At 52.0% G+C, this 18,751-nt stretch overlaps 1 protein-coding gene across 1 annotated transcript in view; it reads right to left on the reverse strand.

Moving 5' to 3' along the window:
• SDK1 (sidekick cell adhesion molecule 1) overlaps positions 1 to 18,751 on the reverse strand; it is a 982,297-nt gene that overhangs the window by 83,762 nt on the left and 879,784 nt on the right. The window contains exons 31-34 of the mRNA XM_017533779.2: positions 18,250 to 18,353; positions 14,992 to 15,062; positions 4,002 to 4,137; positions 2,554 to 2,613 (exon numbers count right to left, since the gene is read on the reverse strand). Coding sequence (XP_017389268.1) covers positions 2,554 to 2,613; positions 4,002 to 4,137; positions 14,992 to 15,062; positions 18,250 to 18,353 — 371 coding nt within the window. The remainder of the gene's footprint in view (positions 1 to 2,553; positions 2,614 to 4,001; positions 4,138 to 14,991; positions 15,063 to 18,249; positions 18,354 to 18,751) is intronic.

Here is an 18,751-nt window from a genome sequence, read left to right on the forward strand (position 1 = left end):
ATCAGTGGAGGAATTAGATTCTTACAGGAGTGTCAACCCTAGTGGGAACTGCACATGTGAGGGATCTGGGTTTTGCACTCCTTATGCCTTGCACAACCTAGATCCCTCGAATGTAGAATTCACAATAGGGTTTGCACTCTCATGAGAATCTAATGCCTGATGAGCTGTCACTGTCTTCCATCGCCCCCAGATGAGACTGTCTCGTTGCAGGAAAAAAGGCTCAGGGCTCCCACCGATTGTACACGATGGTGAGTTATATAACTATTCCATTATATGTTACAATGTAATAATAATAGAAACAAAGTGCACAATAAACATAATACACTTGAATCATCCCAAAACCATTCCCCCACCAGTTGGTCTATTGCCTTCCACAAAGCCAGTCCCTGGTGTCAAAATGGTTGGGACCCCTGATATTTTTTGAGAAGGAGTCTCACTCTGTCGCCAGGCTGAAGTGCAGTGGTGTGATCTCAGGTCACTGCAACCTCCACCTCCTGGGTTCAAGCGATTCTCTTGCCTCAGCCTCCCAAGTAGCTGGGACCACAAACGTGCACCACCACACCTAGCTAATGGCTTTTTTTTTTTGTATTTTAATAGAGACGGGCTTTCACCATGTTGGACAGGATGGTCTCGATCTCCTGACCTCGTGATCCCCCTGCCTCAGCCTCCCAAAGTGCTGAGATTACAGGTGTGAGCCACCACGCCCAGCCTGGAGACCCCTGATTTAGAATAAAAAACATAACCTGGGCCTGCCTTTTGGTTCAGAATCTTTCCTTGAAATTATGAACAGATGGAGTAAGACTCTGGCATTTAAAAAACAGTGTAGAAAGACATTGGTAACCAAAGGCCTCTGAAACTTAGTGGTCATGTCCTGGGAAAGAAAGGGCGTGGGCTGCTGTACACGGAGAACTACTCAGGGCAGGTGGCCAAGCACCAGCTCCACACTAAGTGACAGTGGGAGAGTAACGGACCTTTAAGCCAAAACATTCTGGAAGTTTCTTCCAGTGGTGAACACTGCACTGTGAGTGGTTTGGCTTTTCTGAGGCACTGTGCATGTGCCTGGCACCTGTGTCTCATGTGGATGCCGGTATGCTTGGGCCTGCAAATCATGCCTCCTGCCAGCTACCAGCTCAGCAGAGCTTCTGTGACTCAGGCCCCTGTCCATGGAGTGCTGCCTTCAAAGAGATGCTTACAGGGTCTGCCCATGCTGCGGAGTCAGTATCTCAGCACGCTGGAGCTGTGCTGCCCTGCAAAGCATCCCCACTCCTGCAGAATGCCGGAACACAGCAGGGGCTCAGGGAGGGTCGGCCTCTCCCTCCTGTCTCCTCTACTTCCCAAATCAGCCAAGTTCCCTGTGTTTTAGTGAGTAACATTATGGTTCCACATCTAGCCCTGCAGTTGGATTTTGAAACTCCTCCCTAGCTAGGAATCAAAGGAGAAACAACATGGTTTGTTTAAAGGCGAAGGGAGGTTGAGCAGATTAACAAAACCTGGTCTATCATTCAAGTGAATATTATTCAGTCTTGAAAAGGAAGGAAATTCTAACATCTGCTCTGACATGCCTGGACCCTGAAGATGTTATGCTCTTGAAATATGCCAGCCACAAAAAGACAAATATGACATGATTCCATATGGGGTCCCCAAGTTGTCAAATCCATTGAGCCAGAAAGTTGAATGGTGCATGCCGGTGGGGAGGGGCTGTAAGGAGTTAGTATTTAATGGGGACAGAGTTAAGGTTTGGGAAGATGAGAAAGTTCTGGAGAATGATGGTGATGGCTGCATAATGGTGTGAATGTGCTTAATGTCACTGAACTGTATACTTACAAATGGTTAAGGGAGTGTGTCTTCTGCTATGTGTATTTTACCACCATAAGAAAAGAAAGAGGCTGGGTGGGTGCAGTGGCTCATGTCTATAACCCTAGCATCTTGGGAGGCTGAGACAGGAGGATTGCTTGAGTCCAGGCATTCAAGACCAGTCTGTACAACACAGCAAGATCCTGTCTCAAAAAAAAGAAATTTAGCCAGGCATGGTGGCAAGAGCCTGTAGTCTCAGCTACTTAAGGGGGGCTAAGGCAGGAGGATCACTTGAGCCAGGAGTTCAAGGCTGCCGTGAGCCGTGATCACGCCGCTGCACTCCAGCCTGGGCAACTCTGCCTCTGTCCGTACATCCCAAAAAAAGAAAAAAAAAAAAAAAAAAAAAAAAAAAAAAAAAAAAAAAAAAAAAAAAGGGTTTTTTTTTTTTTTTTTTTTTTTTTTTTTTTTTAGAGGAAGAAGGCAGCTGGAGAGGAGATCTTGTTCTATCTTTCTTTCTTCTCTGTCTCAAACTTGAAGACCAGATATTAGTAAATTTCCCTAGCCTCTGTTTCTAGAGGCTTCCTTTCCTGTCTCCCTGATGGTTTGGTATGTGGAGATGCAGCATTTGAGAGGCGATTCCAGAAACTCGGAGCCATTAATCCAGGCTGGCTTTCCCTTGTACTGAGAGGCCAGTGTGTGCGCTCTGGGCGTAGTGTGTGCACTTTGTGGCACGGGCTTCCGCGGAGAGCACACACTTACGTGTTAGTTCACACATCGTCGATGTGGAGCTGCTGTTCACTGTCTTGAAGCTGCTTTGGGCTATTGGGGTAAGCAAAGCAGAAAGGTGGTTAGCACGCAGGGACATGGTCATTACAGGGGATGTGCAGTGGGAACAGGGGAGACGGGTGTCTCATTGGGATGCTAGCCAGCTTCCACGCTGCACCTCCCAGGGCAATAAAGACCCCGCTGCCACCCAAGCTTTCCACCCGCTCCCGGTGGGGCTGCACCTCCTCATAAACAACAAGGCACCCCAGTCCCAGACAGGAGGGGTGCATTCACCACTCAGATTCCATGAAACACGTGCGTTTTCGGCATGACTTAGTGCCAAGCGGCAGGATGCCTTTTCTCCTGGTCAGCTGGACGAGCCCAGCAAACCACCATAGAGAGAGCTTTGTGACCAGGTGCATAATCCCAGCCGTATCCTGGGGACTTCTATTGTGCTGTGTTTTAATTTTGTAACAAAGACCAGGGAGATGCTAACTGTCTGGTGGTCATCAAGGGCCACCTTCAGCATGTGCCGAGAGTGCAGACCACAGCTGTGCACTTTCCCGTCTTCAACATTCACCAGTACCACATCTGGCCTGTGCTGGGGGCAAGCTGTGTGAACACGGGAGCTGCCATCTGCAGGTGGGACCTCACAGAGGGAACTGGGCATGTGGAAGGCCCCACGGCTGGCAATGGCAAGTGAGCCAGGCAGTCCTGATGGGGATGGCAGAAAGTGGGAGGGCACCATCCATGTGGCATGTTCTGGAGGTGTTCCCTCACTCTGTCCCCAGCATGAGGATGTCAACGGACAAAGAGTATTTTTGTGACACCATTTGGTGGGTGCCAGGAAATGAACCCCCTCAAACCTCCATCCAAGAGAGGAGAGGTGAGAGTGGGCAGTCGTCCTTCCCCAGGGTTCCAGAAGTTGCCTTGAAGGCAGCTGGGCCATCATCAGAGCCACGATCATAGCACAGTACAGGCTGAGCTGGGATCAGCCCAGCTGGGACCAGCCCTGGGATCAGCATGGAACCATGGGCTCCATGCTGAGGCTGTGCCTGGTACAGACAGGTGGGGCCTGTCCCCGGATTTGGTGGGTTTTACAACAGGTTTCCACTGGCTTCCTGCCTCCATCTCAGGCCCCAAAGCCCTCTCTCACTGAAGCCAGGAGTGTATACTCCCTGGAGGCCTGGCAGCTGCTCTCCCCTTAACACAGTCTGTGGCAGACAAGGCCCCTGTGCCTCCGCAGCTGCACCCACCTGCTGCACACCTACACTCTGCATGCCCCTGGTGGGTAAACCCGCCTGCTCCCTGTTCCCGAGGGCAGGGCTGCCTCTCCTCTCAGCCTCCTCTGTGGCATTTCCTACCATGATGTGCACTGAGCAGATGCTGAGGGTCCCCTGGAAATCTCCTTCCCTGCGTCAGGACAGAGGGGACAGTCTCACCTGTGAGCTCAGCACGTAAAGCTATAGGGCTTTTGAGCATCTTGGCCTCGGTGCCTGACCCAGTCTCGTACTCCAGCTCCCGGTAGTAGATTCTGTATCCCTGAAGAAGGCCGTTCAGGCTTTCGTCCCTAGGAGGCTGCAAAGACATCACACCGACTCAGCCACGCTGCGGGAGTCAACCCAGCCGGCCTGCAGCAGGGCTCACCTCCACCCCATTTAGCTAGCCAGCTGCACAGAAAGAAGTTGCGGGTTCCAGCAACAGGTGTCAGATTCGTCGTGAGGAACGCAGGCAGCTCCCAGGGCACAGCACTCAGCTGCAGAGCCACTCTCAGAACCCTGGTTTTTGTGTGCGTGTGTGTGGGGACATGGCCATTTTGTCCCCTGCCCAGCTCAAATCCTCAAATGAGCACCAAGGCCGGGGCAGGAGGGTGGAGACGGATGCAGACGGTGAGCAGGCTGCGTGCTGTGTGGTGAGCCCAGAGCAGGGTAGAATCTCGGGAGGCAGTCTGCTCTGAACCACCCATCAGCTGACCCCACCCTCCTTCTCACCCCCCACCACCCAGGCTGTGGCAGCCTCACTGTGCCCCTCACTGGTGCCTCCCCATGCTAGGCCACCCCCACTGTGCCCGACTCACGCCTCAAGCTGGAATCCCCATGGCCCCAAGTAGGATACCTGCCTGGCCTATTGCCCTGCGGTGCAGTGATGTTTCAGCTGCCCTAAGCAACAGATACACTTTTGCCATCCAGCTCTGATCCCACAATTCTTACCAAGCCACAGCTAGGTGCTCATGAGACTCATACAAGGACTCAGTGAAACAGGGAGGATAGGCAGACAAGGAGATGGCAGTTCAGGTCTTGCTAGAATCTAAACACAGGATCGTGAAATCCCAAGACCTGCCGTCTACTTTAAGATGTGGCTGTTTGCCACTCCAGACCCAGCGCAAGGCTTGCCCCTTCCTTCAGTCTGTTTCTGTTGATATGTTAAGTGTGGGGAGGATGTTTCCACCCAGGAGACAAATCTCAGACTGAGAAGAGTCCTCCTACTCCAAGCGGACACCCTGTAAAGCCTCGGCAACCTTCCTGCTCATCTGGGTGCTGAGCCTCTGAGCGTCTGGTCTCTCTTCTTGGGATACTCAGATGAGGGATAAGGAACAGAAACCTGCCAAGCTGTGACCAGAATATGGCTGAAGACGCAGCCATGAAGCCTCGTCCGAGGATGGATGTGCATGGAACTTCTGGTGTCCCGCTCACTGTGAGGCGCCTGCACGTACCGCAGCATCATCCTGCTCCCTGGGCAGAGCCATGGTTTTGCTGTACGAGAGCCCCTTTGCTGTGGGTTGAACTGTGTCCCCCTGAAACACATGCTCAAGGCTGAATGCTGTGTGGTGAGCCCAGAGAAGGGTGGGATCTCGGGAGGTGGCCTGCTCTGAACCACCCACTAGCTGACCCCACCCTCCCTCTCACCACCCTGACACCTGTGAACCTGACCTTATTTGGAAATAGTCTTTGCACATGCAATTCATTATGACAAGGTCATACTGGATTAGGGAGGGTCCTAATTTGATGAGTGGAGGGAAATTATGAGAAGAGGGAAGTTAGGACACAGGACACACAGGGGGAACATCCGGTGAAGACGGGGACAGAGACTGGTGTAATGCATCTATAAGCAAAAAATGCCAAGAGTTGTTGCCGAACACCAGAAGCTGGAAGAGGCAGGAATTATCCTCCCTGGACCCTTTAGGAGGAGCAGGACCCTGCTGACACCTTGAGTTTGGACTGTTGGCCTCCAGAGCTGTGAGAGAATAAGTTTCTGCCCTTTTGAACCACCTAACATGGTAACTTGTTTTGCAGTCACACAAAACACAGCCTTGCAATCCAAACTCTCTCCAATTGTCACTATCCGAACCCAGGCACCAAAAGGGCTTGGATGTTTAGATAAATACTTTCTCTTTAGACTCTTGCCACTCGTGATGCAAAACCCAAATGTGGAGGAAAGTGGTGTGCTTTGCTCCCCAGGCTCTCTGTGAGAATAGTGAGGATAGTGAGGGGCACTTGCACGGTGGCAGCAACGAGGAACAGCACTCATGCATGCAACACATGACACTCACGCATGCACCAGAGGCACAGCGTGTACCCAGCGGACTCAGGACGTTTTCCAAAATGAGGCCTGTTACCACGTTAGCTCGGGTAGCCCTAGGACACTGCCATGCAGGGCTGCTGACAGCTGTCCCTCTCCGGGACTTTCTGACTCCCCTGAAATGCTCCCAATTCAGGAACAGCACTACAGGATATAATCCCCTCGTTGGATGCAGAAAAGCATAACAGGAGTACCTAAGTGGACTTGCTGGGTCTTTGCGATCCATGTCCCAGGGGCCCTGCAAACTCACACCATTAGACACCACTCCAGCCTGGACACAGCTCCACTTCTGGTCCATGTGCAAACCCAGGGGCTGAGAGAGCTGTTGTCCAGGAGGGATGTGTCTGAGTCCCTTGTGTCCCCGCCATGGTGTGCTTGTCAATGCCCCACAGCCCTCTCAATTTTACAGAAAGTTACAAGGGTCACACATCCATCCCGTGGGCTGCAGCCCCAGCTCCGAAGACTCCTGCTGCCCACCACAGACCAGAGAGGGGGAAACAGCCCTGCCAGGCATTTGGCTCCAACTTCTCAAATGGACAGTGGAGTTGGCAATTATCTGGGAGGGATAATCCCGCTGGCTTTTCCTTTTCTCTCTTCACCCTTCACTGGCCATCACTAACAGCTGAGGGGACCCTGGTGCTGGTCCTGCTCCAGCTCCTCTGCTCTGGCCCCGGCTGGTCGCCTTCACAAGGCTGGGGCATGCTCGGCTGGGACACCAAGCCAGAACCACCGACCCAGAGCCCAGGGACTTCAATGTCAAGTGAGGTTTCTTGTTTTTTGCTTTTTTTTAAGCTATAAAAATACAAGACACTCAGCTAAATCTGAATCTGAAAATTCTTGTTCTGGAATTCAGATGTAACTGGGCATCCCAGGTTTTCTCTGGATACCCACTCCATCCCCAGTGCTGCTTGCCTTCCATCAGGACAGCCTACAGATGGAAATGCTTTTAAAAGCACCTCTAGTAATAGAGCTAGAGAAACAAGACAGAAAGTGGGCCAGCACAGATGAGGGTCTCTCCAGGGTGCAGGGTACCTGAGGCAGTGGCAGACCATCAGCAGGGCATAGCAGGGTCCCTGGGGCACGTGGCCACCCCATCTGTCCACTCCCTGTGGCCACTGATGACTTTCTCCAGCAGGGAGTCCTTCCTCACTGGTTCAAGGGGCTCCCAGCACTGCTCAGTTTGCCAGGAAAACAAAATAAAACCCAAACCTGACCAGGGATCTCTGAGCTCAGGAAGCTGAGAGCTGGCAGAAAAGGAAGGAGTGAGAATTGGTGGCCCAGTCCAGAGGCTGGATGGGAGAGCAGGTGGGAGAGGCTACAGTGTCTGCTGACTTCATTAAATGCTCTTTTTCTTTGCTACAATTTTGATGACAAAACAGCGTTTGGGATGCCAGCAACGGTCACTCACAGGTGTCCTGGGCTTCTCATTGGGTCCTTCTCCAGCTCACCCATCCCGGGCCCCCAGTCCTGGTCTGCACCCCCAGGGCTTGGCATGTCATATGGTTTCCTAAAAACTGGGGGTGCTGATGGGGTTTGTTTTTGGTTTCCTCCCTGTGGAGTCTATAGAATCACATTCAGAGCAGCTTTTTTTTTTTTTTTTTTTTTTTTTGATACGGAGTCTTGCTCTGTTGCCCAGGCTGGAGTGCAGTGGTGCAGTGGTGCAATCTCAGCTCACTACAAGCTCCATCTCCTGGGTTCAAGCAATTCTCTTGCCTCAGCCTCCTGAGTAGCAGGACCACAGGTGACTGCCACCACATCCGGCTAATTTTTTGTATTTTTAGTAGAGACAGGGTTTCACTGTGTTAGTCAGATGGTCTTGATCTCCTGACCTCGCCAACCCCCTGCCTCAGTCTCCCAAAGTGCTGGTATTACAGGTGTGAGCCACCTCACCCAGCCCAGAGCAGCTTTTAGGTTTTCAGTGGTTTTACTCCCACTCTTTAAAAATTAGTCCCTTGTGCTAGGAGTGGGAGCCATTCAGTGTTGCATTCAACTTCATACTGGGTCCAGACAGTGTTGTGATGAAAACAACAGCAGAGATGTGGGGGTGCGGTGGAAAACCTGTGTGTGCGTAACACCCCCCCACACACGCATATCAACTCACATCACACGCAGCGGGGCTCTGAGCAGTCTGCTCTTTTTTCAATCTTTTTGAGACAGGGTCTTACCCTGTTGCCCAGGCTAGAGTGGAGTGGTGCGATCACAGCTCACTGCAGCCTCGACCTCCTGGGCTTAAGTGATCCTCCTGCCTCAGACTTCCAAGTAGCTGGGACTACAGGCATGCACCACCACACCCAGCTAATTTTTAAATTTTCTATAGAGATGGGGTCTCACCACATTGCCCAGGCTGGTCTCAAACTCCTGGGCTTAAGCGATCCTGCAGTTTGCTCTTTCATACTCTAGCCCTGGTTATCTTGTGGGTCACAGCTGAGACTGAAATTAAAACCCTCATTCTGTAGGGCATCATTTTTCAAACACAACTGTTAGCCACACTGAGATAAAAGGTTTACTGAACCTCTTTCTTAGAGGAAATACAATGGATGCAAAAGTTAGAAAGTCAGTATGTAAGAATGAAGAGAGGCGATTCTCCGCAGGCCATCTGGATTTCAGAGAGAGGAGGCCGTTTGCTCTCCAAGGTCATTTTGCTGACTATGTCAGCCCTAAAGAGTACAGGACATCTGTCCTGTGTGACTCAGGCCACTGCACAGACATGGCTCTAAGGGAGGCAGGAGAGCGCTGTGCCCTTGGGCCCTCCCGCAGAGAGGGAGGGTAGTGCCCAGAGCCAACAGGAAGGCCTGGTGCTCTAGCTCCTTGAAAATCTGCACCTGTCTCCTCACACTGCCTCACCAAGAGCTCAGGGCATCTTACGGGGGAAACATGTACGAACACTGAACTCTGCCCCTCGGGATATGTCTTGCCATCTCATTGTGTCTAGGAGAGCTCCTGAGCTATCATGCACCAGTTGCCAGGAAGTGATTGAGGAAGATGGCTCTGAAGCCTCAGAGACAGTGAGCTCACTGCTGGGAAGAACTGGAGGATAACAGCAGGGAATGGCTTTTGAGCCGCCCTTGGAGGAGGAGGAAGCATTTGATGAGGGAAGAGGGGCTGGCCCTTTGCAAGGTGGGCACAGTGCCTGGTGTAGCCCCACAAGATGCGAGTAAGGCACATGAAGGACAGGGGCAGGTCTGCATGGGTCTAGGAGCAGAAGCCAAGCTACAGGTATGGTTCCTGGGGCCTGAGCCAGGACTAGCCCAGGTTCTGAGTCATTCCCCACTCGGGCGGGCTCCCCAGAAGGAGACTGGCCAGAACGGAGCTTCCTCCAATCCACTGGAGCCATGGATGGGTTTGGTGGGTCCTGTGGGCTACTGCTACTCCCGGTAACAACCAGTCTTGCAAAAATGCAGAGACAGGACCCCTTTGCTGAATGACAGATGGCAGTGATTTCCAAGACCCTGGGGGCTTCTGACTTTTCTTTCCCGGGCCACTGACACAGCAACACTTCCCCAATAAATGCTTTCACCCAGCACACGGCTGTGCACAGAGAGCCTGCTCTTTTTGCCCAAGGCTCCTGGTCTGCCCAGATGGTCCCAGGCAGTCCTGCTGGGAGTCCTGTTCTTGCTGCTCACAGTGGTGGCACGGTGGGAATGGCTGGAGTCTGGGCAGTGAAGATGAGAGCCCTCAGCTTCCACTTCTGCGCTCTAGACTGACTTAATCAGCAGGATGAAGAGGCAAACAGACAGATCAAAAGCTTGTAGCCGGGGCAATGTAAGTACCAGCCAAGCAACCTCACCCTGAGGTCACCTTCAAAGCCTCCCTCTCACCCCAGATTAGACCCGTGGCAGCTTCAGGCACTGAGACCTCAGCAGGAAGACTGCAGAGGCCTCCAGCCAGCTCTGCAGACACACAGACAAGACAGGATTACAGAGAAAGCAATTTACTTTTGGGGGAGGAGGGAAGCTTGGGTGGGATGGGGAGGACTGGATTCATTTCACCAAAACTATCAACTAAGCAGAAAGTCAGGAGGTTGGAAAATAAAACTGTTCTCCCTGGGGACCAAGTATGGTTTCCCAGTCTCTGGGGCTGGAAGATGGAGGGGAAGGGACTGAGGGTTACTAAGCTTGGACTCACAGATATTTCTAGCCAAGGCAGATGGGACAATTTAGAGGTATAAGGAGAAGAGGCCAATCCCCTCTCCCCATCAGCCACCGGGCTGGGGCCATGTTTGGCCAACAGGCTAACTGATGCTGTTTGCACCAGAAATCCCTGAAGAGTCAAAATGCATCCCCAACCAGCAGGAGTCTCCTAGACCCGGGGAAGGGTTACAGGTGGCCTGTACCCCCAGAGGGTAGCTTCCTTAAAGGCAGCAGCTGGCATAGGTCTCTCTGTTAGCAAGTGCCATCTTCCCAGTGGGAGCCTTATAAAGGGTCTAGTGGCTTCACAGAGATGCCCAGGCCTGCCTGCATAGGGTTCTGAACTGGGTTCAACCAGTTTCTATTCCCGGACTTTGGGATTAACCTGTCTGTAATCTGTGAGAGAGGCTCTCCAACTCTGGAGGTGCTTTGGAGGCATCAGTAGGGCAGCTACAATGCACCCATGAGGTCAAGGTCAGGCTCCAGATTCGGGTCCTGGCCCTGCAGCCACCTTGCAGTATAAGCTTGGGCTGGCTGCTCACACTCCCAGGCTCAACCCCGTGCCTGTGACAGGCAGAAGTCTGGCTAGATGGTCTGCAGAGTATTATATGACTTGAAACAAAAGGTTCGCTTTGCACTGCAGACCGGTGTCCCCAGCCCTTCGCATGTCTCTGACTCTGCATACACCTGGGGGCAGGCCATGTCCGGGCTGTGTTCATGTTTAAATGCCCACAGCACCTGGGCCAGGCCTCAGCCATGGCAGATGCGCAGTCAGAGCCGGAGTTCAAGATGGCCTCATCTGTGTGTCACTGCACGCTGGCTTGGCTGTCTGTGTGGAGAGAAGCTTGAAGGGAACTGGGAGCCCTTCCTCAAAACACCTTCCCTCTGCCTGCCATGCACCAGAAATTCCGCCAGCAGACTGCTGGAGGTTCTTCATTTTTCAAAAGCTCCCTGTTTTTTTGTTTTGTTTGTTTGTTTTTGTCTGTCACCAGGCTGGAGTGCAGTGGTGCAATCTCAGCTCACTGCAACCTCTGCCTCCCAGGTTCAAGCGATTCTCCTGCCTCCGCCTCCTGAGTAGCTGGGAGTACAGGGATGCGCCACCATGCCCAGTTAGGTTTTGAATTTTTAATAGAGACAGGGTTTCACCATGTTGGCCAGGATGGTCTCCATCTCTTGACCTCGTGATTTACTTGCCTTGGCCTCCCAAAGTGCTGGGATTATAGGCGTGCCAAAGCAAAAGCCCCTGTTTAAATGCAAATGAACTGGTAGGAGTCTGCCTGGATTTTATCACCAGATGTGGGAGGCAAGAAGAAGTCAATGCTCAGGGGCGGGGAAGAGCAGGAAGAGCTGCGAAGGTGGGCAATCTGGAGGCTACCGGGCTGAGTGGAGGGAAGGCCTGGGGGTGGAAGGAGGCAGGACGTCCATGCAGAGCCTCCCTCCTTCCAGCTACCTGTAAGGTGTCCCCTGGGCCCCCTGTGGTTGCTGGCCTCTGTGGAATCTCCTGCCCAGATCCCTCTGCTGAGCAGGGGGTATGGGGAGGGGTAGAGGGAGGGACAGCGGGGCAGGGTCTAACTCTCCTAGTTCTAGAGACAGGGAGCTGGGTTGAGGGAAGCTCAACTATGTGCCACTGCCTCACATGAGTTCGGCACAGCAGGTGCCCAAATCCAAACCTAATCTGTCCACCATGATCCCCTGGGCATCTGAGCTTTCAGTTTCCATCCTGTGCCTTCTGATTCATAGAGAGTGGAAGGAGTTCAGTCCTGATGGTTCTGAGAGCACAGGAGGCCCAACACACCATCACATGTGAGACACAGCATCAAACGCCAGCGACATCACCCAGAAGCTTTTGCTCAGGCTGTGCCAGGGGCCGCATGCTTCTTCAGCCTTTTACCGAAAGGTCCTCTCTGTCCTGCAAAGTATATTCAGGTGCCGCTCTAGCCAGAGTTAGTTTTGTTCCTTCTGCTGTCTTTCCAGCAATGCCTTATAGAGCCTACTGCGCTTAATGAAAGCTCTTCACATTCTACAGCCTGCCTCAGTCCCCTCCAGAGCTCAGCACCCCATGCAGGAGCTGGTCCTTTGTGGGTCATGGCACAAGTGAAGGGAAACAACCCCAAGATGTGTTCTGAAGAGGCAGGATGCCTCCCCACCTTTGCCCAGGCAGCTGTAACCCTCTTTTGGGAAGGTGCCTGTTAGAAACTGGACTCCATCCTCCACTGAGAGCCTCCCTCAAGGTGTGATCAATTGCTTAGAATTTTTTTCTTTGCTAGAAAACAGCCTCAAAACCCACTTATAGGCTGGGCACGGTGGCTCATACCTGTACTCCCAGCACTTTGGGAGGCCAAGGCAGGAGGATTGTTTGAATCCAGGAGTTTAAGACCAGCCTGGGAAACACAGTGAGAAGTTCTTCCTCACTTTGCCAGTGGCTCCCAGACAGATCAGGAGCTGTGATTTCCCAGGGGCAGGGGTTGGGCCCAGGCTGTTTTCTTGGTTCCCACTCTGGCCCCCTAAGCTCTGGTAAACTCAGCAGGGCCGAGTGCCGCAGTAGTACTCCTCCAGTTCTACCAGGAGACACTGGGACATTCTTTCATCCCCTAGAAAGGTTCCTATCGTATCCTGAGAAGCTGGATCCCTTAGCAAGAGAAGGGTGGCCAGGAAGCAGCCCCACACACCTCCATGGACACAGGAAGGAGACTATGTGCTCTTCACAGAACTTAGCTTGTTACATGCCCACGCTCCATCCCTCAGACAAGTGGTAGTAGCAAGTGAAATGGGGTTGAATCACATAAATTGCCACTTTCATACCTCAAACATGATCATATTTCATAGGATTATACAGCAAGAGGGGGAAGTGGAGCCCCTCCCAAGATCCCTCCAGCCGGCCCCATCCACAGCATAGCCAGGCTCTTCTCACCAGGTTCCTCTCCAGCATCTCTAGCACCACACAACTCAAGCCCATGCCCAGGAAGGTGGCTGACGCTGCTCACTCAGCACGTCTCTCTCCTGGTCTAGCAGGCATCTCTGGCACCTCCTATCCTAGCCTGGCCCTGGCCGTTGTCCTCCGTGCTATAGAGTGAGGCCACTCCCCTTGGAGTCGCCCTGCTGCAGGGCCCTAGGAGATGCTGTCTGGGACATCCCCGTGTGGCCTCAGCTGGGTTTCCCAGCATCCCTGCCTTTTCCTGCAGCCCTCTCCTTTCCACAGACCCCCCCGCTGCCTCCCCCATGCCAGTGGAGTACATGTGGCCAGGATACCCCCTTGCTCTCCAAGGTCGTGCCCAGACCATTTTTCCCCTCCTGCTTTTCTCCTGACTGCCTGATCCATCGTTCCCACCTGCTGCCTCAGGGACCCTGCCATTGTCCTTGAGGACAGCATCAGCTCCAAGGAAGAATCTCATGCCTACCAGACTGCCGTCCTGATCCCAGCTCCCAGCAGCTACTCCTAGGTTGACCTGGCCCTGTGCCAGCCCAATCCCACTGTGTTCCCAGCTCCCCAGCAAGGCAGCCCCCACTGTGGCCTCAGGAACTTCCCTGTGGACCAGAAGCCTTGACTCTGCCCTCACGCTTGGCCCCCTGCCCATCTGTCTGTTGTGTCTGCTGCCAGGCCAACCTCCAGCCCCGAGGAAACTCAACATCTGCCTGACCCAGACCCAGGCCACGTGAGCTCTGGGCTGAGTCTTCCATGCAGATCCCCACCCCACTCTTCAGCTGGGATCTCCCTGGGGCCTACAGCCCTTCCTCAGGCAGTTCTGTCCCTCTAATTTTGGCCATCAATGCACTTGTTAGTAAACATTGCCCAAAATTGAAACTAAGGGAAAGAGACAGCAGTGTGTCCTTCAATGCCTTACTGGAGCATTGCTGAACAGACCCCACCAAGGATTCTGTGATTATCTGGAAGAATATGCCTTTGGTTGACTCACTGCATGCTGGAGATTAAAGACTCAGACTTAGCCAGGCGTGATGGCTTGTTTATAATTCCAGCATTTTGGGAGGCTGAGGCAGGTGGATCACTTGAGATCAGGAGTTAGAGACCAGCCTGGTCAAAATGGTGAAACACCATTTTTACTAAAAATACAAAAATTAGTCAGGTATAGTGGTGTGTGCCTATAATCCTAGCTACCTGGGATGCTGAGACAGGAGAATTGTTTGAGCCTGGGCGGCAGAGGTTGCAGTAAGCCAAGATTGTGCCACTGCACTCCAGCCTCGGCAACAGAATGAGGCTCTGTCTCAAAATAATAATAATAATAAATATAGACCCAGACTATGGGAAAATATGCACAATCCAGTAGATATTTTGTCTGGTTGCAGATGACTTCTCTAGCAAACCTAACTCCAGAGGCTGCAGTTTTACTGCTGCTTTGGAGGGTGATAACCAATTTGTGTATACATAAAAGCCTTGCTCCAATGTCCTTGGTCAAATGCAGACATACTCAGTTCCTCCAGTGCTCTCAGACTGACCTCCCCATTCTGCCAGTCCCTCCTGAATAAGGAGTGTCAAGTTCATTCTCTATGTGCATCACAGTCCTGCTTCTAATGTTTTGGAAACTACACCGAGTTGATGACTGACACCATTTCCCACTTGCGTTTGTGAGTCTGAGGGGGTGTCTCTTCGGTTCTACTCTCAAACGCTTAGCTCGGGGCTGGGCTTGCAGTTTGTGTCCAACCATCGTGGCTGAATGCGCAGGAAAACGAGAACACATTTGACAAAACACATGATTCCCCTCGTTCTTACCTGCCACTGTATCAGGACAGAGGATGTGGTGTGCGGCGTGGCTGAAACAGATCCCGGGGGCTCTCCTGGAACTGAAAACACAGGAGGGGAAAGCAGGTATCAGGGTGATGGTTATGTTCCGCCGCCCTTCCCGGGGCCACCCCCAGGGAGCGTGGGAAGCTGATGAGCCCTGCCTCCTTCCTTCTCCAGGGGTCCCCTTCTCCTGCCCTTCCTCAGGGATTCCCGGAGCTTCTCCTTCAAAGCCTGTGCCTGGGATAGGAGGGACTGAACCCTAACAATGGCCCTGAGAAACAGACCCAGACTGGGCTCTCCCCATGGTGGATGTTCCTAGAGGCACCTCTCCAGTGAGGGCATCATGGAGCAGTCTGGCTGGAGACCCTCCCTGCAGGGTTTGGATCTTCTGGGAATGGGGGAAACATATCTTTTTTTTTTTTTTTTTTAAATACCTAGGTGAGAACTACTTTTCCTGAATAGCACACATGATCACACCAGGTCACTTGGTTTGAAACGCTAAAGGGCTGTCAGGAAAGGGGGTCAATTTCTGGTGAGGCTGCAAATGGCTGGGACAGCAGAGTGAAGGGGACCTGCCACGGATCTGCTCTGCTCTCTGGAGGGACAAGGTTGGTTTGACCTCTGTCCATGGCCATGCCCTGCACTCTGGCCAAACTAAATTTCTTGTTATCTGCCACATCCAGGAGGTCTTCCGTGCCCTTCTTTCCTGTCTCCTCTACTCCCTCCAAATCTATGTGGTCCTATCTGGGCACACTGAACTGAAATCTTATGCCTCCCCAGTTGTAAGATCCCTGAGGCCCAGCAGAAGCCTGACACACATTCTGCATCCAGTCCATATTTACTTGAACTGAATAAGGATGTTCTTCCCATAGGTCCACTTGTGCATCTGGCAGACACCTCTCCACTCAGCACAGAGAATCACCTATTCTGTGATTCTTTTCTGGGCCTGGCAGTGCCTGCATCAGTCACACCTCCACCCTCCCCATTCTGCTTTAGGGACGGGTCTCCCTCCAGCTCCCCTCAACCTCATGTGGTTCCAGCTTAATGGTGGGCCCTCTAGCCAGTTTCCTGACAGCCCTGGAGACACAGCAGTACCATTATAGGGAGTTCTCAATGTCCTCGAGTTGTGAGGTTGTGCAGAGAAATAGAAATCACTGTAAAAAGAAACTGTTCATCAGTAAACCGCCCACATACTCAGAGGACTCTCCCTATCTTGTCAAGGGTTCCCCACCCCCTGGAGAGAGTCTGTGCCTGTCAGTCTCTAGATAGTGTAAGACAATACAACACAAATACAATGCCAATCCATTGCAAAGAGAAACTGCACATCCCAGGCAAGGCAATGACAAGATAGGCATATCAAAGTCTGATTTGAATATCAAAGGATAAGAAAGGCCACTTGAATATTTTTTTCATAAATCGTCCTTTTTTTTCATAAATGGTCCTTTTGGATGGTGCCCTGGAGGTCATGGGAGGCAGCTGCACTTTGCTCTCACACAATCTGTCAGAGAGGTTACCACAATAATATCAGCTAGTGTGGGTTTTTGTTCTTGATTCTAAGATTTAGTGCTTAGTTGCAAACATTACCTCAATTGTGTTAAGGGTAAGGTTAACATGAATGCATTTATATAGTTTTTGTTTTGTAATTTAGTTCCTGCAAAGCCTTTCCCTTGTGGTTTAGTGTGAAATTGGTCCCCACTTTAAGCAGATTAACTGGAAAGGCTTTTCTAGTTCCAAGTAAGTAGCCTTGGCCTCCAGGTTTGCTACCATAAGGTGGTGCAGAATTTGCATGTAACCTGCACCCATCCTCCTGAATACTTTAAATCCTTTCTAGGTTACTCATAAGACCTCCTATAATGTTATAATTTGTAACATTGTTATATAACAATGTTATACATTTGTAATAAATGTTATACATTGTTATACATTTGTACAATGCTATGCATTTGTAACATTGTTATAACTGTAGGAGCTCTCTTGAGTAACCTATAAATTGTACAATGTCATAATATTCTCCAAACAAATACAGAGTTGTTACATTGCATTTCTTTAATTTGTATTTTTATTGTTTTTTCCTCAACATTTCAAGGATGTGGGACTCTTGGACAGTGAGCTCCTGGGGCTGATCCCAGCTCCCCAGGGCCCATTCACTAAGGCCCTGGACCACCCCATATACCCAGAGTGGGAGGCTCCTCTCTTCCTCACTGGCTTCCCCTAAGGCTCCAACAAACTCCCAGGATTCAGGCTCAGCAAAGAGTTGGGTGAGAGGTAGTAGCCGTAAAAGCCAGCCAGTGTTTCTCTAGGGCCAGGCGTGCTTTTCCTGGGAGCGCAGCTGGGGCCTGTTGGAGCCCCTTGCAGGTTCTGGTCTGCTGAGCGTGCAGAGTTTGCAGCAAAACAGCCTCTGTGAGTTGTTGGGAAGCTGGGAATGGTTTGCTCAACTCCTTTGCTGGTCCTTGAGGTCCAAGGAGGCCTGTGTGGGAGAAACCACACTTCCAGGTCATCAAGAGAGCAGAACTGAAGATGTGAGGTCACAGAGTGAGCCAGTTGGAAACTGGTGTATTGGAAAATTCTTCCACTGGAGCGTTAAATGGTAAAGACAATGCTTTGGGGGTAGGCTGAGGGAATGATGATGAAGCACTGCTGGGTGAACTAAGTGCTTGGTTTCCAGCCTGGGAGCTGAGCTATTACCCACCATCTATTCTTTTCCATTCTACCCGTCCTGTGATCACTGTTGGATGTGGGTGATAGAGCTGCCTCCTGGGCTCACCACAGGCCTGGGCCACACAGAAGGACAATCCATCTTCAGGCCCAGTGCCACAGAGGTAGGATGGAGCGGGTGAAAAGGCCACCTGGAGCTCGGAGGAGACCTCACTTCCTATCACTTACCTGCACTGTTGCCAAGGAGTGGCTCGTGAATTAGAAAAACGGAAAATCTCTTAAAACCCAGCTACTCGCTGACATTTACTTTTAATGACCCTATCAATTATTCAATTTCTGGGATGCTAATGGATAGTAGGGGCTTTGGAAGCCAATCAAAGAAGCTTCCATTCCATTTGGAAGCCCTTGAAGCCTTGATTTACGATCACAGGCTGTGCGGAAACCCTCCAAGCTGCCTGTCACTAATGGAATTCTACTGCTTGCCACCACTCCCTGGTGACCCCTTCCTGGCTCAAGACGAAAGTGGGGCTTCAGTGTCCTAGGGTCCAGGGGCAGTGGCCAGGAATGTGGTCTGTGCCCTGGGTTGCTCACCATCCTGCAGCGTGGTCACCGCCTCTGTCTCCGAACTGAAGTCGCTGTCCCCAATGTCATTGGTGGCTTTCAGGCGCAGCTTATAGGAGGTGAAGGGCCTCAGCCTGCAATGTGGAAGAGACCGTGACTGCTGGGGCCCTGCCACCCTGCCCTGCCCTCAGGGGCCCCTGGTGAAGCCTTGGGAAGAGGGGCAAATCCCTCCCCTGTCCTGAGACTCTAGGATTCTGTGCAAGTCTGAGACAGGTTAGCGGGGAGGCTGTTCTTTACTCAGACCCAGTCACTTCCCAGGTGCAGTGAACAGGGGCTTCAAGGGGACCCTGAATCTGTCCTGGGAGAAGCCCTTGAACGCCTGGGCCACCATAATCCTCAGGGGGAAAGGAGCTGTACAGAGGGCAGTGAGTGCAGGGCATCCTGGTCGGGGGAGATTCTGCTCAGGGCTCCTTGGGGAGGCACTGCCAACCCCTCACTGGAGCTGCCCTGGCACTCCAGTCAGCACATCACT

Source organism: Cebus imitator, unplaced genomic scaffold, assembly GCF_001604975.1.
Source record: "Cebus imitator isolate Cc_AM_T3 unplaced genomic scaffold, Cebus_imitator-1.0 Scaffold82, whole genome shotgun sequence".
Taxonomy (NCBI): Eukaryota; Metazoa; Chordata; class Mammalia; order Primates; family Cebidae; genus Cebus; species Cebus imitator.